Source organism: Saccopteryx leptura, chromosome 3 (genome assembly GCF_036850995.1).
Source record: "Saccopteryx leptura isolate mSacLep1 chromosome 3, mSacLep1_pri_phased_curated, whole genome shotgun sequence".
Classification (NCBI taxonomy): Eukaryota; Metazoa; Chordata; class Mammalia; order Chiroptera; family Emballonuridae; genus Saccopteryx; species Saccopteryx leptura.
Window position 1 is genome coordinate 324,995,532 of NC_089505.1, and position 23,095 is coordinate 325,018,626.

The 23,095-nt window shown below is 38.6% G+C and overlaps 1 protein-coding gene across 2 annotated transcripts in view; it reads left to right on the forward strand.

The window, feature by feature from the left end:
• Positions 1 to 23,095, forward strand: part of PRKDC (protein kinase, DNA-activated, catalytic subunit) — a 282,873-nt gene that overhangs the window by 89,926 nt on the left and 169,852 nt on the right. For both annotated transcript variants that reach the window (XM_066379091.1, XM_066379092.1), the window contains exons 27-32: positions 1,314 to 1,540; positions 11,014 to 11,108; positions 12,979 to 13,078; positions 14,180 to 14,313; positions 18,359 to 18,613; positions 22,194 to 22,390. In XM_066379091.1, the coding sequence (XP_066235188.1) occupies positions 1,314 to 1,540; positions 11,014 to 11,108; positions 12,979 to 13,078; positions 14,180 to 14,313; positions 18,359 to 18,613; positions 22,194 to 22,390 (1,008 nt within the window). The remainder of the gene's footprint in view (positions 1 to 1,313; positions 1,541 to 11,013; positions 11,109 to 12,978; positions 13,079 to 14,179; positions 14,314 to 18,358; positions 18,614 to 22,193; positions 22,391 to 23,095) is intronic.

A 23,095-nucleotide genomic window follows, 5' to 3' on the forward strand; every position in this document is an offset into this window, starting at 1 on the left:
AGAATGATTCCATTTCCATGAAGTTCAATATAGAGATCACCTTTGACCTAGAGATCACCACTCATATCATAGAATAGCTTTGTCTATATTGAGTTGCATGTAAGCACATTAAATTTAACTTCTGTCTTATGTGCATTCAGATCTATTTATTTCAATGTTTGTATTCTGAAGTTTCTGTCTTAGCTATTTCTTTTCCCTTTGAACTTTGAAATTAGCTTAAGTAAGGGCCTTAGAAAGAAATGAGGTAAGATAATGATAACGTAAAATGACATTGTTTCTTTTTTAAATTTTTTATAAAGGTTTTATTCATTTTAGAGAGAAGAGAGAAAGAAGTGGGGGAGGTGCAAGAAGCATCAACTCCCATAGAGTTTTGAACTGGCGACCTCAGTGTTCCAGCTCAACGCTTTATCCACTGCACCACCACCAGTCAGGCCAAAATTAGATAGTTGAGTAAAGAAAAGGTAAAGGAGTAAATGTGAAGTTGGTAGTACAGCATTCAAGTGAAAGAGCATCTGTCCGTTTTCTAGTAAGAATTGCTAATTTCCTAATGTGAACACATACTGTGCTCTGAGAAGCAGTAAATAATACCTCTTCACATATCCATAGATTCCTACCTTCTTGAATTCTAATTAACATTGTAATCAAAGATTTGTGTGTAGCAAATGACTGAGGATGTTAGGCAGAAAGCACTCCTTTATTTAAGTGTTCATTATACTTTTTCAAGTTAAAATTAATTTTTTTATATAAATCTGGAAGGAAATAATGCCTAGAAGGAAACAAGCATTCAAATTTTCTTAGCTGTCTTTTCAGCCATTTAAAGACTATATTTTTACAAAGACTGTTCTTATAGAAAGTATATTTTCAGAACTACATTGCCATGTGATTTTTCTTTATGTAGCAGTATAATTTCTTTGGAACTTGCAAGGGGCTTATTCTCATTAACCTCAATAAATAAAGTATTCCACATACTGTTACAATATCCAGTCAACAAAAAAATTCCTAGGATATGGCCATTGTGTTTCTTGAGGGAAAGACTGCTTTGTTGTTACTAATTAAAGTGTTCTTTTTTAATAGGTTTTTCAGTTTCTAAATTTGTTTTTAAAAAAGTGTTATTATTGTTTAAAAGAAAGTATGTATATATAAACTAAAGTTATATATTATTAAAGGAAATTATTAGAGTGTAGACTCTATACAGATTGGTATTCTAATGTTTACTTTTTCTTGATTAGTTCTGTGAATGAATTTTTATAACATACCCTAATTGTTCTTAGAGGCAGACCAGGCTATTCAGTTGTCATTTTATGCTATTTTAGGATGGAATTGTGGATCCCATTGACAGTACTTTGAGAGATTTTTGTGGTCGGTGTATTCGAGAATTTCTCAAATGGTCCATTAAACAGACAACACCACAGCAGCAGGAGAAAAGTTCAGTAAACACCAAATCAGTTTTTAAGCGACTGTACAGCTTTGCACTTCACCCCAATGCTTTCAAGAGGCTGGGAGCATCACTTGCTTTTAATAATATCTACAGGGAATTCAGGTAAGTAAGCCAAATGCCAGGAGAGAGTATAAAAAAGTTCTTTAAATTATCTGTAGTGATTTGGAAAAGTGACTTTGTAGTTATGTGTCTATGTATTCATATATTAAGTGATTAGTAAGTGTGTGCTAGATGCTGTGCTATTTTCTAGGGATTAAAAAAATGAATTACTGTAATATGCATTTTGTAGTAAAAAAACTCAGAAACTGCTAAGAAATGCATACAGTCAAAGCGGTCTTGGAAATGCAGCAAACGGCATTGTACAGGGTCTTCTGGAGTACCAGAAGACTTGTATCTAACCCAGTTTGTGTAGGTTAGGGAAGGCTTCCTATAGCATTTATACTTGGGACTTAAAGGGTGAATGGAAATAAGCTAGAACATTTCAGATATGAAATAGGATGATGGTATATAAGGAGATAAAGACATTATATATTTATATAGACTGTGGAGTTTGAACTGTGGAAAGGAGCATAGTAAAGCTGGCCAGGAGCCTTTGTCTGTTGACTTAAGAAAAATAAGTCACCTCTAGTGACAACTAGTCCATGGAGTAATGGGAACAGAGAGCAGCATGGTTAAATTCCCTCCTAAAATTCATCTGCAAATAGTTAAATGGAGTGGGACAAGACTGATAGCCAAAGAAGGAGCTGTTGCAAAATTACAAGAAAAGATAATTAGTCCTTGACCTAAAGTAATAATTGTGTTATTTTGTATATTAACTTAGCATTACTTATTAAAAATATGTGCCTTATATGACAAACCTTCATTTAATACCATACTCAGTGGCAAAAAAAACCAAAGTTTTTTCTTTAAAGTCAGGAACAGGCAATGATACTCACTTTTACCACTGATTTTCATCATACTGCCGGAAGTCCTAGCAAGAGCAGCCAGGTGAGAAAAACAAATAAAAGGCATCCAAATTGAGAAAGAAGTAAAGTAATAATTTTTGCGGATGGCATAATTCTTTTTAAATAAAACCCTAAAAACCATACACACACACAGAGAAAAATCTATTAGAGTAAAGGAATACAGTAAAGTTAAAGGATACAAAATCACTGTGTAAAAATCTGTTGTGTTCTTATATACTAACAATGAAATTTCAAAGAAAAAATTCATTTGTAATAGCAATAAAAAGAATAAAATACCTGTTAATAAACTTAACAAGGATATGAAGGACCTATTCATTGAAAACTACAGGATGTTGCTGAAAGAAAATGAAGAAGATGAAGAGATATGGAATGATACCCATGTTCATGGGTTGGAAGAGTCAACATAGTTGAAGTGGCCATATTGCCCAAAGCAATATGCAGATGCAATGCAATCCCCATCTAAATCTCAATGGCATTTTTTAAAGATACAGCACAAAAAGATCATTAAATTTGTATTGAACCACTAAATATCCTGAATAGCCAAAGAAATTTTGAGAAAAAAAGAACAAAGCTGGAGGTATCATACTCCCTGATTTCAAATTATACTACAAAGCTACAATAACACTGGGGAACAAAATTTTTGTTGCATCCACAAAAACACTTGTTCTTACCTAATCTGACATTAGTTTTTCTCTGTAAGCTACAGTTGTTTTGCAATCCAAGATTTTAGGTTTTCATTTATTGTAAAATTTTCAACATTTAGTTTAACATAATGAAGTAGAATGTCTTCCTGGGCATCATCTTTGTGAGAATATAATAATTTATATAATGCAGTAAATACACTAATACACTAAAAGATATGACTGCATCAGAATTTGTCTACAATTTCAAAATAAAACATATTAAAACACTTATTTTAATCATAAAATTTGCACAAAACATAATTAAATTCTATTCAGGCAAAAATTTGCATTTGTAGCTCTTGCATTTGTGTACTTGTTGAGGACAATCTCGTCTGATGCTCCAGCAGTAGTCTCATCACTAACAGCTCCAAGATTTTCAGGAAACTTATCAAGGTGACTGTTCAGGAAGTGAATCTTAATGCTCATGTTACATCCAATGTCGTGCAAAGCCAGCAGCATCCTTTGAACCAGAAGTTCATAGTTTTCTGCTTTTTTGTTGCCAAGAAGTTCTTTGTAACTGCCACAAAAGACTGCCATGCTGCTTTCTCCTCCTTATTCATCTCCCTGGCAAATTCTTCATTACGTATGAGGGATCGAATTTGAGGTCCATTGAATACACCTGCTTTTATCTTCTTGAAAGACAAGGCAGGAAAAGCAGAAATAATACGTTGAAAGCATTCACTTTCTCTATTCAAAACCTGTACAAACTGCTTCATTAAGCCAAGTTTGATGTGAAGTGGGGGGAAAATGATCTTGTCTCAATTAACTACAGGTTCATTCACAATATTTTGCATCCCTACTTCCAGAGCTTCACATTTCGGCCACTCCTACTGTGTCTAGTGTTTCTCCCAAGCTCGGCTGTCCCACAAACACTTTGTGAAACCTCTCTGTTGTCCTAGCAGGAAATTTACCATTTTAACATCCACAAAAATGATCCAGTTATGCTCCTCATACTTCAGAAAGTCAAGGACAGTTTTTATGTCATTATAATCTTCTTGCAGATGAGTTGAATAACCAACTGTAACCACTGCATAAATATTACTGTTGTGTAGGAGAACACATTTCAGACTCTGTTTAGAGCTGTCAAGAAATAGCCACCATTCTGTTGGACTGTAAGTGGTAACACCTAGCTGGCTGAGAAGACTACTGATATCATGACAGTAAACAAAGTGTTTGTCTTTGGAAAGAAATTCCACAAAAATTTGTTCACGCTTCCTGAAATGAGATACTTTAGCTGACCAGTGAAGTACATTCTTTTCTTGAAGCCTGGAGGCTAATAATTCAGCTGATTTCTTTGATAGGCCCAAGTCCCTTACTAGGTCATTCAATTTGAGTTGGCTAAACTGCTGAGGGGTTAATGACTGCTTGGCATCAGAAGACCCTTCAGATTCTACAACCATTTCCTCATGCATCTTATCAAAATACACTTGATCACCATGTTCACTTTCTTTGTCCTTAGAAGAAATAAAACCGTTGAAAACTGGAACCAGGAGTGTCTCAGAATGTGGGATAGGTCGTATTGCTGAAGGAATATTAGGATATGCGATCATATGCTGTTTTTTCTTGCCCATGCCCTTTGTATGGATCAGACAGAAATAACAGTCACTGCTGTGGTCCTTAGGTTCACGCCAAACCATGGGAATACCAAAAGGCATTCCTTTGCGTTTTCCTTTTGTCCAGTCACGAAGCATTTCCTCACAATTATGACACACAATATGAGGAGGTCAATTCTTGTCTTGATCGCCAAGGGGAACTTAAAAATAGGCAATATATGCACGTGTCACAAATGATGAAATATTGCGCCTTTGATGTTGAAGTGTGTAACAGCCACATATATAACAGAAGGTGTCAGGACTATTCTTACATATCCATGTTTATTTGAATAACTGACAATTGGTACTTTTAAACTCCTTTCATCTTTTTACCTATTCCACCACTCCCCTACTCCCCCTCCCATATGTCAAACTCTGCTTGGTTCTCTGTATCTATGAGTTTGTTACTGTTTTATTTGCTTATTTTGGTTTTTGGATTCCACATATAAGTGAAAGTACATAGTATTGTGTGTGTGTTTTTTTCTTCTTTTTGGATTTTTCTGAAGTTAGAAGCAGAGAGGCAGCCAAGACTCCCGCATGTGCACAACTGGGATGCACCCGGCATGCCCACCAGGGGGTGATGCTATGCCCATCTGGAGCGCTGCTCCGTTGTGGCCAGAGCCATTCTAGCACCTGAGGCAGAGGCCATGGAGCTATCCTCAGCACCTGGGCCAACTTTGCTCCAGTGGAGCCTTGGCTGAGGGAGATAAAGAGAGGGATAGAGAGGAAAGAGAGGGGGTGGAGTGGAGAAGCAGATGGATGCTTCTCCTGTGTGCCCTGACCAGGAATTGAACCTGCAACTTCCACATGCTGGCTGACACTCTACCACTGAGCCAACTGGCCAGGATAGTTTGTTTTTTTTTGTCTTACTTATTTCACTAAGCATAATACCCTCTAGGTCTATGCATGTTGTTATAAATGGTAAGATTTCGTTCCTTTTTGTGTATGAGGAATATTTTATTCTATACATGTACCACACGTTCTTCATCCATTCCGCTCTTGATGGACACTTAGTTTGCTTCCATATCTTAAAGAAAGTAAATAATTTTGCCATGAGTACAGTATTAGTTTTTGGATTTCTTCAGATAAATACCCTAGAGTTGAATTTCTGGCTAATGTGGTGGTTCTAGTTTTAATTTTTGGGAACCACCATACAATTTTTTAGAGTGGCTGGGCTAATTTAATTTACCACAGCAGCATTTCAAGAAGGTTCCCTTTTCACAGGATCTCAACTACACTTATCTGTTGCTTTATTGATGATAGCTTTTCTGACAAGTGTAAGGTAATATCTCATTGTGATTTTAATTTGCATTTCTCTGCTGATTAGGAAAGTTGACATCTTTTTTTTTTTTTTTTTTGTATTTTTCTGAAGCTAGAAACGGAGAGAGACAGTCAGATAGACTCCCGCATGTGCCCAACCGGGATCCACCCGGCACGCCCACCAGGGGGCAACGCTCTGCCCCTCCGGGGTGTCGCTCTGTCGCCTGGGGCAGAGGCCAAGGAGCCAGCCCCAGCGCCCGGGCCATCTTTGCTCCAGTGGAGCCTCGGCTGCGGGAGGGGAAGACAGAGACAGAGAGGAAGGAGAGGGGGAGGGGTGGAGAAGCAGATGGGCGCTTCTCTTGTGTGCCCTGGCCGGGAATCGAACCCGGGACCCCTGCACGCCAGGCCGACGCTCTACCACTGAGTCAACCGGCCAGGGCCGGAAAGTTGACATCTTTTCACATGTCTATTGGTGATGTGTGTCCTCTTTGGAGAAATGTCTCTATGTCTTCTGCCTGTTTTTTAATCAGATTGCTTTTGTTGTTGTTGTTAAAGTTGTATGAGTGCCTCTTTTCTTCCCTCTGTAGCATCTCTTGCTATCTTTCCTTGATGTCACTGAGAGGAGAGCAACTCAAGAATTTTAAAAAATGATAGAGCTCCACGAGTATTGTCTGACTCCATCAGAAAAAAAACATAGGAATAATGGGTATATTAGAGGAAGAAGAGAGGATAAAGGGGATGGGGATCCTATCAAATGAATATTTTTTAAAAAATATTTTATTTATTGATTTTATAGGATAGGTGGGGGAAGGAGTGGGAAGCATAGTAGTTGCTTTTCATATGTGCCTTGATCAGGAAAGCCCTCAAATAACTAATGAGAACTTCCCAAGTCTATGGAAAGAGTTACATCCTCCAATAGAAAAAGCAAACAGAAAGCCTAGTTATTTTAACCCAAACAGGCCTTCTCCAAGACACATGTAATAAAAGTGGTAAAAATTAATGACAAAGAAAGAATCCTCAAGGTATCTAGTGAAAAGAAGAACATAACATATGAAGGAAGGCCCAGAAGGTTATCATCATACTTCTCAGAAGAAACTCGACAGGCTAGCAAAGAGTGGACCCAAAGTGAAAGAGAGGAATTACCAGCCAAGAATACTATATCCACCAAAGTTATCCTTCAAATATTAAGGAGAAATAAAAACTTTTGCAGATATACAGAAGCTGAGTAAACTTATCACCAGAAAACCCCCACTGCAAGAAATACTTAGGGGGTTATTCTACTGGATGCAAAGAACAAAACAAATCAAAACTACAAGTAAAAGCTCCAACAAGGTCACAATAAAAACAAGGATAATCTGTGACCACAATAACATAAGAGGGGAGAGTATAAAGATCTGCAGTAGTAACAGAGGATGGAATACAGAAATTCTCATAAGACAAAGGACTCCTGTATAAATGATAATTTTTCTCTTAATAGCCTAATGCTAACAAACCACAAAAAAGCCAGTATTGAAACACACAGCTTAAAATAAGAAAAAAACCAAATGGAAGTATGGATTATCACCCCACCACCAACAACAATAAAAATGACAGAAACACAAATGAAAAGAACCAATGACACACAAAGCTACCAGAAAACAAAACATTCAACGACTATATGAAATCCTTAAGTGTCTATAATTATCCTAATGAACTGAACCCACTAATAAAAAGGCACAGAATAGAATGGATCAAAAAGCAAAACACAACCATATGCTGCCTTCAAGAAACACAACTAGGCTGAAAGTACAGAAGTAGACTCAAAGTGAAAGGCAGAAAATGATTCTCCAAGCAAATACTCAGAGAGAAGCAAATGTAACCATACTCATATCTGACAATACTGACTTCAAGACAACAAAGGTAACAAAAGACAAACACAGATATTTTATAATGATAAAAGGGACATTGTATCAAGGAGTGCAACATTTTCTTTTTTAAAGTAATTTAATTCCTTTTTTTTTTAGAGGGTAAACTGAAAGGGAGATAGATGAGAAGCATCAGTTCTTCACTGCAGCATTTTAGTAGTTCATTGATTGCTTTCTCATATGTGCCTTGAGCGTGGGCCTTCAGCAGACCGAGTAACCTCTTGCTCAAGCCAGCGACCTTGGGTCCAAGCTGCTGAGCTTTGCTCAAACCAGATGAGCCTGCGCTCAAGCTGGCGACCTCGGGGTCTCGAACCTTTGTCCTCCACATCCCAGTCCAATGCTCCACTGCGCCACTGCCTGGTCAGGCTTGTGCTGACTTTTATGTTGCTTATTTCCTTGCTCTTTTCCCCCCCCCACTATTTTTATATGTACCCTAAAGGCTATATACATTTGAGTTTTGGAAAGCAGTGAGCATAGACACTTGTGTAAGTATGTGACTGTGTTTTCACTGTTAGGTGAAGGATCCTGGGAGATTCTCTGCTGAATGGAAACTGGCTTCAACTTTTTTGAGAGATTTCAGGAGCCCATTCCAAGGAATTACAGTACACTGACAAGATCCTTCAATAGTCCTGGGAAGCATAGCTGTCCAGAAATAGTGTGAAGTAGGCCGGCAACTGGTGTCTGGGAGAAATGTCATCAGCGGGCCTGAACTACCCTTGAATTACTGCTTCTCAGTTCCCAGTGTCTTCCCCTGTTTACCAGGGGCAGGTCACAGCAGTATTCTCTTGTTGGATAAATTAGCACTGTCAGCTGATCCAGGCTCAACATAAACAGGAGAAAAACTTCTAAGTACACGGTTATTGTAGGTGTGGTAGGTAGGTAAGCCAAATTCCCAAACAGAAGAATTTAGGTTAAGCCCACCTGGCTGTTCTGTATAGGTTGAAAAACCCACAGAATCGTATCCGCATGAGACAGCTGTCAGCAAGTCTCTTTGGGGTCTCTTTTTTTTTTTTTTTTTTTTACAGGAACAGAGAGAGAGTCAGAGAGAGGGATAGACAGGGACAGACAGGAATGGAGAGAGATGAGAAGCATCAATCATCAGTTTTTCGTTGCAACACCTTAGTTGTTCATTGATTGCTTTCTCATATGTGCCTTGACCGGGGGCCTTCAGCAGACAGAGTAACTCCTTGCTGGAGCCATCGACCTTGGGTCCAAGCTGGTGAGCTCTGCTCAAACCAGATGAGCCCGCGTTCAAGCTGGCAACCTCGGGGTCTCGAACCTGGGTCCTTCCACATCCCAGTCCAATGCTCTATCCACTGCGCCACTGCCTGGTCAGGATCTTTCGGGTCTCTTCTTGACTTTCTTGCCTGAATCTTCTTAACATTCCTCTCGGATGTTCCCTTTACTTCTTGTTTGCTCTTTTACCTTTTCTCTTAAAGTTTGACCACATTCTAAGTGACTCTGAGGAAAAGCACCCGAAAGATAAATTTCTTTGTGATCTTAAACGTGAAAACATATTCTAATATTTCCCTTCTGCATGATAATGAACTGTTTTGCACACCTTTGGAGAGCCCAGTTTGAGAAGATCATTTTGTCATATCATTACTCTACCTATCTTCTTGAACTGAGTATGATGTCTAAGATAAAAACACTTGTACTTAGTCTGACCTTTGAAGGCACATTTCAACTCCAACTTCTGCAGTCTCATCACAAATTATCATCCTTTTCCAAAAAAGCTTTGCTAGTTTGCTTGCTGACTCCTGGGTTTTTCATCTTGCACTCCATGTCTTTGCCCATACTACTCATTTATTGGTAATATCCTTTATTTGCATTGTCAGGTTTGGGTATTCAATGCTGGGGTAGATGCATACCTTGTGGAACCCTGAGAGGTCCTGCCCCTACGGGGATTAAAATTAAAAAACAAATATAGATGATATTTCTGCCAAACCAAATACCAGTCTGTAATTCTTGTAAGTCTCCCCACTCTCCAGCACCACTCTCTGGTTTTGTTTGTTCCAGGAGAGTGCTCCTGACCCAGCACTTGTTCACACAACTGGAACTTTTACTCTTAGTTTTTGCTGAACTCCTATGAGACTTAATGCATACATGTCATTTTAAACTCATTTACTGTCCTGTGTTATTAAGGAATATATTTTTCAGTGAGAGAGCTAGCTGGCTTATGTCCCTGACCATCCTATGAGTTCACTGCATATAAGTTAGTGGTCCACAGACATTGCTGATCAAATTAATTATTTACTTGTAAAAGGCTTCGAGTTAACTCTTGGTGTTGAGTTATTTTTGGATAGGTTGAGAGCTTTTAAAACTCCTTTGTTTTAAAAGAATATGGATGTGGTATCAGATCTTACATTTAATTTTAATGATATGTGTGGTATATTGAGTGGGGTACTTGAAAACATGTCAACAATAAATTAAAAATAAAAATTTTTAATTTAAAAATAAATTAGCCCTGGCTGGTTGGCTCATTGGTAGAGTGTCAGCCCAACTGTGGAAGTCCCAGGTTCGATTCCCAGCCAGGGCATACAGGGTAAACACCCATCTGCTTCTCCATGCTTCCCCTTCTTCTTTTTCTCTATCTCTCTCTCCCCCTCCCTCAGCCAAGGCTCCACTGGAGCAAGTTGGTCCAGGCACTGAGGACGGCTCCATGGCCTCCGCCTCAGGTGCTAGAATGGCTCCAGTTGCAATGGAGCAACACCTCTGATGGGCAGAGCATCGTCCCCTAGTGGGCATGCTGGGTGGATCCTGGTGGGGCGCATGCAGGAGTCTGTCTCTCTGCCTCCCTGCTTCTCACTTCAGAAATAAAAATAAAATAAAAAATAAATTAAATATAAAAATTAAAATATGTGTGGAAGTGTGGTCAGAACAGCAGTTCTAAGGTTATGTGCTATGAGTTATTGCGGATATAAGAGGAGGGAGGGGTACTTGCTTGCAGAGAAAAAGCCAGTGCTGCCTCTTTTGGTTTATATGGTCTCAGGTCTGCTCTTGAGGAAGTTCTCTTCTTTGACAAGTATTTTAGTTTGTTTTATGTTTTATAACATTTGAGCCATTTTTAAAAACAAATTTAATGTATATATTGTTTAATAACTACTTTTTTTGTCCTCATTTCTGCTTTATTGTTTTCTTACCTGAGAATCAGTATTCTGTATTTTACAGAGAAGAAGAATCTCTGGTCGACCAGTTTGTTTTGGAAGCCTTGGTCACATATATGGAAAGTCTGGCCTTAGCACATACAGATGAGAAATCCTTTGGTAGGTCTTATTTGAGCGTCTCTAAACATGCCAATTCTGTTTGCCTTACAAATCTTAAGAGCCTTTTCACCCAGGGGTTAAGCCCCAGCTGCTTCTGTCACAAGGTAATGTGCTTTTCTCATGTCTTCCATTTAGAGTGATATATATGGAAAGGAAATATACCCTTCCAGTGCCTCAGTTCCAGTTTGTAGAAGAGTCTACCATGCTCTTCTTCTCTAAGACTCACTTTGTACCCCTGGTGAGCACTGAGGTTAACCCCAGTTAGTCAGAGATACCACCAGGCAGGTGGGAAATTTTATTATGAGTTCCAATGAAGCCAGCCAGTTGCTGTGATGACACAAAATGTGGAAGTGTACAGACGGATTGTACAATGTAAAGAAAGCTGATGTAATAAGCACTGAGATGTGGTCAATATCTCTGAAATCACTAATGACAATTTAGAAAGTAGAACATAGGTCTCATTACAAGAATGTGATGAAGCTATTTTGACCATAATTAAGAAATAAAAAAAAAATTAAGTCAGGAATAGGATAAAGTAGTTAAGAGAATAATAAATGATAGTCTGTACAGTTAAATTTTGTCCAGAAGCTGTTAGAAACATCATGAAATATTTGAACTAGAAGATTTCTTAGAGATCTCCCCATTTAGTCTCCACACTCGTCAGGACACAGGAGCTCAGAGAATGTAAGCAAGTGATCTAGGTCACATAGTTGTGTGGTGGCAGATGTCTCTTTCATTTATCCAGATTTTAGTTTCTGTTTAATTTTTTTAAAGGACAGATTGAGCTCTATTATCCTTCATATTCATAGCCTACGTTGGGCAAAATTGCTAAAATTTAGTCTGTGCTATGTACGTTAACTTTTTCAACCATTGAAACTTTACTCTCTTAAAAATCACTACCATGTTTAAAAAGCATAGAAAGGAAACTTTTCTTGGTAACAGAGCTTAAAATAAGTCATGTAAGATCCCAGTCATCTGTGGATGTTTTCACTATTTCTGATCTTCTACAGTGGTCATATTATTATTATTATTATTTTTTTTTCATTTTTCTGAAGCTGGAAACAGGGAGAGACAGTCAGATAGACTCCCGCATGCGCCCGACCGGGATCCACCCGGCATGCCCACCATGGGGCGACGCTCTGCCCACCAGGGGGCGATGCTCTGCCCATCCTGGGCGTCGCCATGTTGCGACCAGAGCCACTCTAGCGCCTGAGGCAGAGGCCACAGAGCCATCCCCAGCGCCTGGGCCATCTTTGCTCCAATGGAGCCTTGGCTGCGGGAGGGGAAGAGAGAGAGAGGAAAGCGCGGCAGAGGGGTGGAGAAGCAAATTGGCGCTTCTCCTGTGTGCCCTGGCCGGGAATCGAACCCGGGTCCTCCGCACGCTAGGCCGAACAGTGGTCATATTATTAAGCAGTAATATATAGTTTAACCTACATTAGAAAAAGGGGAGGTTAAGAAAATCATTCCCCTTAAATAAAAGCCTTAAATTGAGGTACACAGGCTCTTTCATGATTTTGTGGGTTTTGTAAGGTATCCAAAGCCTCTTCCATCTCAAATCATTACCTGAGGCTATGCTTTGGTTGGCTAAAGGGCTGGTGGGGCAGTTTCTAGTTAGGTATGGTATTGCTGTATGTGTGAGTATGTACCATACTATCTTGCATTCTTAAATATGGGTTTTGTTTTTTGGTTTTGAGCATGCATTGTAAATCATTTGTTTAAATTTACATTCTGAGGGATGAAAAGAAACTTAACTTTATTGTAAAATTACCTCTAATTTAAAACTAGACCAATAAAATTATAATACTAATTTATTAATAATAATCAACTATATATCTATTCTTTGGAAATATACTTTTTTACTTGAGAATAGGTACAATTCAACAGTGTCGTGATGCCATTGATCACCTAAGGCGTATCATTGAAAAGAAGCACATTTCTTTAAACAAAGCAAAAAAACGACGTTTGCCACGGTAGGTGATATTTCTTCATTCTCCATTACTTTCTCAGTCAGTAAAGGAGAACCTGGGAAGAATGTATAGAAATATGAATAATTAGTTTTTTAAATAAGTAGTGTGTGGAAGAATGAATAGTCAGTTTTCCAAAAACATTAAAAAGCTTTATGCTTGAAGATGCTTGGATTAGGATATAAATTTTATCTTGGTTATGACAGTGGGTACAATTTGAAAATTAGTTTTATAAGTGAGAGTTATTTCACCTGTACTAATTTGGATACAATTTGATGTGGAATTATTTGACTACAATATGCATGAACTATTTTGGTAAGTTTAAAATATTGATATAAGAACTGAAATACTGAAATAGGATTTTGATAGACGTGGAATTACAGAATTATGAAATAAAGGTGCTCAGAACCAAGGTTGGGTTAAGAGTTGTTTCCAGTCTTTGCTTTCATTTCCATGCCAACAAGGTCTCCTTCTCAGACAGGATGCGGTGTACCATGCATTCGCCCTTCTGCATCTGTGCAGGGAGCTCTAGCGTTCACTGGTGGCTTCTTCTCTAAAAGCACGGACCCGTGTAGACTGGATATTAATATGTCCTTTGTTTTAAAATTTATTCTTCCAGATTCTACCATTAACTTATATCTCTTTAAAGCATCAGAATTACCTGGAGGTTTAGTTAAAACACTGGTTGGTGTGCCCTGCCTTCAGAATCTGTTTCAGTAGGTCTGAGGTGGGTCAACAATTTGCATGTCTGCCACATTTGCAGATAATATTGAGCCTGCTGGTCCAGGGACCACTATTTGAAGAGTATTGCTTTAGATTTTAAACCCTCCTTTGCTTTAAAATACAATATAAATAAAACATGAAAATACTTTGTGCTATTTTTTTAAGAAATACTTTTTAAGGAAAGCAGCATTAAGGGTCTGTTTTAACCTGTGGTATTTTTACTGTAGTCAAATAATACATTAAAAACAAATTGAATGCTTTTTTTAAATGAGGTTTCTACTGTATCAGTGTGGCAAAATTGAGTTTATGATTTCTAGACTCTTGGTTCAGTTAAATGCTAAGTATTGGGTTGTATATTATATACCATGTGTTATTTCCATATAGAGGATTTCCACCTGTGGCATCATTGTGTTTATTGGATGTGGTCCAGTGGCTTTTAGCCCATTGTGGGAGGCCCCAGACAGAATGTCGACACAAATCCATAGAGCTGTTTTACAAATTCGTTCCTTTATTGCCAGGTATGGTAATCTTTATGCCCTAGAAATGATGGGTTTTTGCTTTACTTGTAGTTTAGAGATGCATACTTATTTAAAATGTAGTCTTTCCATTATTTAGATAAAAGTAATAAATAATACGTTTCTAATAAATATAAAAAATAAGTATGTTCAGTAATAATTACAGTTCAATTATACGACAAGTGATAAATTATGGTTATACATTTCTCAAAGATTTAGAGAAGGAAAGAAAAAATGCTATTTTAATTTAGTCAGATAGTATAGAGGAATTAAATTCAGAATTTTTCAGCATCTTTTTTATTCTACCACATTTTTGCATTTTTATCCCATCTAAAAAATACAGAAGAGTTGGATGACCATTGCAGTTATTAACATGATAGTCAATGAACATTTATAAGTCTTACTAATAGTTATTTAAGTTTTACTTTGATATGTAGTTAGTAAGAAACTGCTGGTCTCCTAAGTCTGAATGATCTCAGATCACAGATATTAATGGATCTCAGATATTAATGGAAAGAAGTGAACCTGTGCTTTTCAATAATTATTGCACTAAACCATTAAATTGTGCATAACAGACTTGAAATAATTACTAAGCTTTTTAGGAATAAAGCTATTGTTCTATGTACAATAAGTTCAACCCCAGGTTTGGTTGCTTTGGCATGGGGAAGTTGTGCCTCAGGACAGACCCAGGCCCCGGCTTACCCCTTAGAGTACACAGTGTGTACTAGTCTAGAATCAGTACATTCTCTGGCGTGTGCTTCTGTGTAAAAAAGGTGACCTTATACTGCAAATCATAATAAAGAGTCAGTTCTCTTTAGAAAATGAGATGGAGTACTTTAGGGATTTTTCTTCGTGGATGAAGAGGTAAAAATTATGTCGTGTACTTCTAAAACTTAAGATGGATTCTATGTTTTGTTATTTGATAAATTATAATTTTATACACTATGTTTTGTATACATTATATCATTCATATTTTATATGTGGCATATAAAACTATATATATTTACTATTCTATAATTTAGTTTATATAGCAAAATGTATATTTGTATTTTTAATTTAGAGAATTGTTTATTATATTTACTAGTATTTTATATTTACTTACAGCTTTTAGTTAAAGTTTGTTTTATATGGTAACTCATTCTTACATCAGTCCTGTAAAGTCAGTGAAGAGTGGATGGATGGAGGGGTGGGGCATGTTATCATTATTTTTAAAAGAAACTGAGGCCCAGATATTACATAAGTAGAATGCCTTGGCAAACCCTACTTTATATTTGGGCCTCTGGCTCTCTGTGGCCCACGTGATTTCTAGTGATGTCAACTTGACTGATCACAGATATTTCTATTGCTGTTATTCTTAACTGCCTCTAATAGGGACCTTATCTATTTCAATGAGATAAATGAGCTCTGCCTCTCATGATTTGTTTTTGTTAACCTAAGGATGCCAAGTAGTAGGTGAACTTTGCCCTGATACCAACATGTAATTTTTATGAAATTAATGAGCATTCCTTGACTTAACCCTCTGTGTCCTCCATAGTGCATCTGCCTCTCTCTTCTCTCTTTTTGTTTTCCTTTTTTATTTTTATTATTATTTTTTTATTATGTGAGAGGCAGGGAGGCAGAGACAGACTCCCACATGCGCTCCCACCGGGATCCACCCAGCAAGCCCACTAGGGGGCAATGCTCTGCCCATCTGGGGCCACTGCTCACAACCTGATGGCCTGAAGCGGAGTCCATGGAGCCATTCCCAGTGCCCGGGGCTAACTCGCTCAAACCACTTGAGCCATGGCCTACGGGAGGGGAAGAGAGAGAGAGAGAAAAAGAGCAAGAAAGAGAGCAAGAGCAAGAATGAGGAGGGCTGGAGAAGCAGAGGGTCGCTTCTCCTGTGTGCCCTGACTGGGAATCGAACCTGGGACTTCCACACACCAGACTGACACTATACTGCAGAGCCAGCCAGCCAGGGCCTTTTCTCTCTTTTTCTCCAATGATTTTTAAGGGACAGCATTAGGCATCTCTTTAGATCGGAGGTCTTATGTTCTGTGGTCCTGCACTATGAGTGGGAGGTTCCTGGGCATATCAACACCCAGATCAGTAGAACGTAATGACAGGTGTAGGTATGTTCCTATATGTGTCAGTGGCTTCTGAATGTTCTCAGTAAATGGGAACATGTGCAGAAAGCCAGAGTGAAAGACAACCACAATCTTGAGAAATATAGTGAAGCAGTAGAGAGCTGGGAAGGTCCCAAGCTCTCCAAAAGTTCTTTCCTGTCTCTCTCAGGCTGGTATCTCCTTATTCATGTTCTCTTGTCTTCTTCTTTCCCTAGATTTGTCTTTTTTTGTCCTTTATTTCTATACTTCATCACTCTTAGCTGGCACTTGGTGTAGAATTTAAATATCTAATTTCACTCATTTTTTTTGTTTTATTTTTTCTTTTCTTAGTGAAATAATAGAACAGTTTAATACTTCTTTCTGAAACAAACCTGAAAACATATTAATCTTTTACTTATGCAACCTGTAATAGGTATTTTTTGACACAATAGAAAAACTGTTTCTTAATGCATCAGAATTACATTACTGTTCTGGGTTCTTCACTGACTTCATTACACTCAAAATGATTTGACCTTTCAGAGCTTCTCCTATCAGAGAATACAAAATACAATTTTTTTCCTTTAATTTAGAAAATGGTTAATATCATACTTAAAAGAAAAATACCTTTAACAAGCAGATCATTTGACTCTTATTTAATAAACACAACACGTACTGGCCCTGGCTGTTTGGCTCAATGGATAGAGTGTTTGCTCAGCATATGTATATCCCTGGTTTGATTCCAGGTCAGGGCACACAAGAGAAGTGACCATCTATTTCTCCCCCCCCTTCCTCTCCCACAGCCAGTGGCTTGATTGGTTTAAATGTAGGCTCCAAGTGCTGAGGTACCGTGGTTGGGCTGAATGCATCAGCCTCAGGTGCTAAAAAAGCTCAGTTAATTTGAGCATTGGGCATAGACAGATTGCCGAATGGATCCCAGTAGGGACGCATGTGGGCATCTGTCTCACTATCTCCCCTCCTCTCACTTAGTAAACACAACACTTACTATATGGTAGATTCTGTCCTAAGCACTTTTTAGACTATTACTTCCTTTAATTAATTTAATCTTTGTAATAACCTCAGGGGTAGATACTGTTATTTTAATTTACTGATGAGTAAACTGAGATATAAGAGAGGCCAGGTTCCTACAGCTGAGGGTAGCACAGCCAGGATAGAAACTAAAGAGTCACAATGTTTTTTGTGTGTTTATTTCTTAAATTATTCCATTGAAAAAGAAATAACAATATTTAAGAAAAGAAGCAAAGGAAAGGACATTTAGGATATTTGATTGTTTAAAAAGATTTTTATTTATTGATTTTAGAGAGAGAGAGAAAGGGAAGGTATGGGAAGCATCAGCTCATAGTTGCTTCCTTGTGTGTGCCTTGACCAGGCAAGCCCTGGGTTTCTTTTTTTTTAGAAGATGTTTTATTTATTCATTTATTTTAGAGAGTAGTGAGAGAGAGGAAGAGAGAGAGAGAAGTGGGGAGGAACAGGAAGCATCAACTCCCATATGTGCCTTGACTAGGCAAGCCCATGGTTTCGAACCTACGACCTCAGCATTCCAAGTCAATGTTTTATCCACTGCACCACCACTGGTCAGGCAGTGTCTAACTGTTTTTATAATATTTAAAGAAACTGGAGAGAATGGGTTTTGATGAAAATACATCTTGGCAGTAATTATAGTGAAACAACTTGTGAGTACTATAGTTAAAAATAAGAAAAGATTATCCTGTATCATTTTAAAATTTTGCTGCTCTGGTAGATAGCTTTTTTGGGACTTTTATGGAAAGCAATACTTGAAATATTATGTAGTGCCAATCTTGTTCTGGTCTGACTGCATTTTTTAGTTTGAAAGACTTAGTATTTTTTTTTATTGGGGAATACTCTTTCTAATTAGGCATAGTGATTAGATAATTATAATTGTGTGACAGTTATTTATATGTATGTTTAATATTTTCTTTTTTCAGGCAACAAATCCCCTTCTTTATGGCTGAAAGATGTTATCAAGAAAAAAGATGCTGCTTTTCTCATAAACACATTTGAGGGAGGAGGAGGAGGTTTTGATCAGCGGTCAGGCATCCTTGCTCAGCCAACCCTCTCCCATTTGCAAGGGCTGGTCCCTCTGAGAGCTGCTGTGCAGTGGATGGACATGCTTCTTGCGGCCCTGGAGTGCTACAACACATTCATTGAAGAGAAAACCTTTGAGCCATCTGAGATCCTGGGTAGGTAAAACTTGCCCCCTAAATTAGTGTTGTTCATTTCTTCCTGGAGTCATTCTGGGGAAAAGATCAGTGGGGTTTTCGATTAGACAGTTTGCTGCTATTGCAAATTAACAATAACAATGGTGGAAATGTATCATTTATTTAGGACTGTGGGAAGTGCTTTACTTGCATTCTTACTTAATCTCACAATGAGGCTGTGAGTATAGAGGACACAACTGAGGCTACAAAACCTGTCCATTTAGCCCTGTCTGTAAATTATTGACTCTTCTATAAAAATAAACTTTTGAGGTTTTTGTTTTTAGGTGGTACATTAAAAGAATGTTTCCTGATAAAGCTTTATGATCTTATTCCATTGTCTGTACAGTGTGTCTTTGCTATTATTTTTTATTTCTAAAGTACTTTTATTGTAATATGGGAATAACGTTGTTTGCAGAGGCAGAGTGTAATGTGGAATGTTTTCAGTGGGAAGGAGGAAGTAGGTGGGCTTCATCCTTCTAGTGATTTAAATGGGACCTGTAAGGGCAGGAGCTGGCTTTTGGGAGGTACATCTCCCTAAGGATAGAGCGTTTGGAGCTGAGTATTGGCTGACAGATGTGCTCTCTGCTTCATGGTTCACTGAGCAGGCATGTTAGTCTTCTGAGGTTTCACTTGAAATCCTCTCTCTCATGGGATGAACCTCAGACTGGCCGTTCAGAACATGTTATGTTATTTAAATGATTTTTAATATAGACGGAGAATTCACTCCAGTGGTGGTAATGGCTGACTAAAGGAAATACCATTTCCTCTTTAATTTTGTCAAAAGTGAAATCCATATTATGGGAATTTGGGAGAAAGTAACCAGGATGTTTTTCTTCTAGTTTGAGGATGGTAGTGCCAGTCATAATGGGGAGGATATAATGTGTGTGTATGTACACATGCTAGGGTCCAGGAAAACATATTTTATATCATTCTGAGAAAGTTTGAATCTTTAGCATGAGATTCTGTGTGATTCTAGCATGAGATTCTCAGAATGATAGATCAGAAAGTTGTGAAACATTAAAAGCAACAATAGTAACTGTACAGTTGCCAGTAATACTTTAAATTTACTGTTTTAAAAGATCTCATATATCCTCATTTTGAAAAATAATGCAAAACCTCTTTCTTTACCTCCCTCCCTCCCTCCCTCCCTCCCTTCCTTTTTATTTAATTGAGAAGCGGGCAGATAGGGAGACAGACTCTCTCCTACATGCACCCCAACTGAGATCCACCTAGGAACCCCTGTCTGGGGCCCATGCTTGAATCAACCAAGCTATCCTCAGCACCCAAGGCCGACCCTTGAACCAATTGAGCCACTAGCTGTGGGAGGGGAAGAGAGAGGGAAGGGGGAGTGGGAGGGGAGGATAAGCAGATGGTCACTTCTAATGCATGCCTTGACTGGGGATCGAACCTGGGACATTTGCACACTGGGTATGAAGCTCTATTCATTGAGCCAACTAGCCAGGCCCTAGACAATCTTGTATGTTAGTATGCATCACTTGATATAATTTAAAGGACTGCATATTACTAAATATGTGAATGTATTACGTTAAGTAGTCTTAAAACTTCTTTTTATTTACTCTGTGAGAGGAGAGAGACATTAAAACTATGTGTTTCTTGCAAAACTTATTCCATAAAAAAGTACCATATTTTAATAATTCTAAAATGCACATTTTTTTCACACTTAACACATCTATGGTTGGGATGTTTCATACAGCTTATGGTCTATTGTAGTTAAGAATATTTGGTATTTGAGCTCGACCAGGCGGTGGCACAGTGGATAGAGCATTGGACTAGGATGTGGAGGACCCAGGTTTGAAACTCTGAGGTTGCCAACTTGAGTGTGGACTCATCCAGCTCGAGTGCAGGCTCACTGACTTGAGCATAGGGTCACTGGCTTGAGTGTGGGATCACGGATATGACCCCATGGTTGCTGTTTTGAGCCCAAAATTCGCTGGCTTGAGCTAGGGGTCACTCGCTCTGCTTCAGCCCCCTGGTCAAGGCACATATGAGAAAGCAATCAATTAACAACTAAGGAGACTTGATGCCTCTCATCTCTCTCCTTCCTGTCTGTCCCTATCTGTCCCTCTCTCTGTCTCTGTCACACACACAAAAAAATATTTGATATTTGAGAATGTAATTCTTAATATATTTGCTTTTAGTTCTTTGAAAACAGTGACCTGTCATCGAAATTATTTTTAATGATTTGACAGTTTGACTAATTTTATTAAATTTTGTGAAAACAAAAAATTGGAAAACATCAGACTTATAAGAGGATTTCTTACTCAGTCATTACTTTTACTCACTCTTTCAATACATGTGTCACTATTTTAAGTTGTTGCTTTGGGGATCAGGAGGTCTTTGTACCCTGAGAAGATATACTACAGTAAATTGAGGGGAGGAGAAACGTGTATCTGTGTTTCTCTGTTAAGCAGGTGAAAGGCAGTAATGAAAGGGGTGGAGGGAGGAAAGGAGCACCAGCCCAGTCACACTTGTGATGGAAAATGTCCATTTGGTAGTTGATCTAAAATTGACTCTGTAATATACCTGTTTGAAGAAGACTGCCATAATTGGTCTATCTGTTGCCCCTTTGAAGGACATTCAGGTTGTTTCTGATTTTCATTATTCAGAACAGTGCTAAAAGGAACATCCTTACAAACACATCTTCACAATTTTGCCATTATTTCACTAGGATAAAATTTCAACGCTGGAATTTCAGAGCTTTTCAATATTTGATAGAAATGGGCTTGCACATTTTTTAAAGCTGATATGATTTACCAAATTGTCCTTCAGAGAGATTATATTTATATTCCCACAAATAGTGTTTGAGAAGCAAGACCTAATGTTCCATAGATGTATTCTTTTTTTTTTTTTTTTTTTTTTTACAGAGACAGAGAGAGAGTCAGAGAGAGGGATAGACAGAGACAGACAGACAGGAACGGAGAGATGAGAAGCATCAGTCATTAGTTTTTCATTGGACATTGCGACACCTTAGTTGTTCATTGATTGCTTTCTCATATGTGCCTTGACTGCGGGCCTTCAGCAGACGGAGTAACCCCTTGCTCAAGCCAGCAACCTTGGGTCCAAGCTGGTGAGCTTTTGCTCAAACCAGATGAGCCTGCACTCAAGCTGGCGACCTCAGGGTCTCAAACCTGGGTCCTCAGCATCCCAGTCCGTCGCTCTATCCACTGCGCCACCACCTGGTCAGGCCATAGATGTATTCTTTTTTTTTTTTTTTTAATTTATTCATTTTAGGGGAGGGAGAGAAGGGGGAAGAGCAGGAAGCATCAACTCCCATATGTGCCTTGACCAGGCAAGCCAGGGTTTTGAACCGGCAACCTCAGTGTTTCCAGGTTGACGCTTTATCCACTGTGCCACCACAGGTCAGGCCATAGATGTATTCTTAATCTGTAAATTTAAAGTTGAATTCTATTTGGGTGGCAATAATTTTGAAATGAGAAGAAATGAGTGCCATTTTATTCAGTTTTTATTGAACATTTTTTACATTAACCTCCTTGGAGTTAGAAGGAAGGAAATGTTGATATATTAATGTGGTTTTTTCAAGGTTCTGAAACGCAGTCTTCACTTTGGAAAGCAGTGGCTTTCTTTTTAGAAAACATTGCTCTCCGTGATACTGTGGCAGCAGATAACAGACCAAGTCCACAAGAGGAAGAAAGATACTATTACAGCAAATGTACAGTCGTCGTTCGGATTATTGAATTTACCACAACGCTGCTCAGCATCTACCCCGAAGGCTGGAAGGTAGAGTCACTCCTGCTGCTGTATTAATTTGAGGATAGTACTTGCCATTGGGAAAATATTATACATATAAAGTAATTATTAGAAGTGGTTTTGGCTTTCTTAGAACTTTCCATTGTTGTAGGAGTTATCTGTTCTTGAAAAAAATAAAACTGCATGTACTTCAGATGCTTATGGTATGAATAAAAAACAAAACGTGCTCGGTTCCTGAGATTAGCATTAGAGAGGAAAGCAGAGTAAGGCCACGTGGAGGAGGCCAGGAAAAGCAGCCAAGATGTTCGAGTGCTGAAGGAAAAGCCAGTTTGTGCAGAGTTTGTGCAGGGAGAAGGAAGGAGATGGGGAACAGAGGTGAATAAGGCTGGTGAGCTAGAAACCTTTGATTCTAGGAAAACTTGGATAAGTCAGTAGCTTTGTGAGCACTGAATGGGTTTTGGAGCCCAGTGTGTGTTTTTACTTGCCCGCCAGATGCAAGCTAGGATTAAAGATGATGGCCCATCAAAAAAAAACCAAAACAAGGCCCTGGCCGGTTGGCTCAGTGGTAGAGCGTTGGCCTGGCATGCAGGAGTCCCAGGTTCGATTCCTGGCCAGAGCATACAGGAGAAGCGCCCATCTGCTTCTCCACCCCTCCCCCTCTCCTTCCTCTCTTTCTTCCTCTCCCGCAGCCAGGGCTCCATTGGAGCAAAAAGTTGGCCCAGGCACTGAGGATGG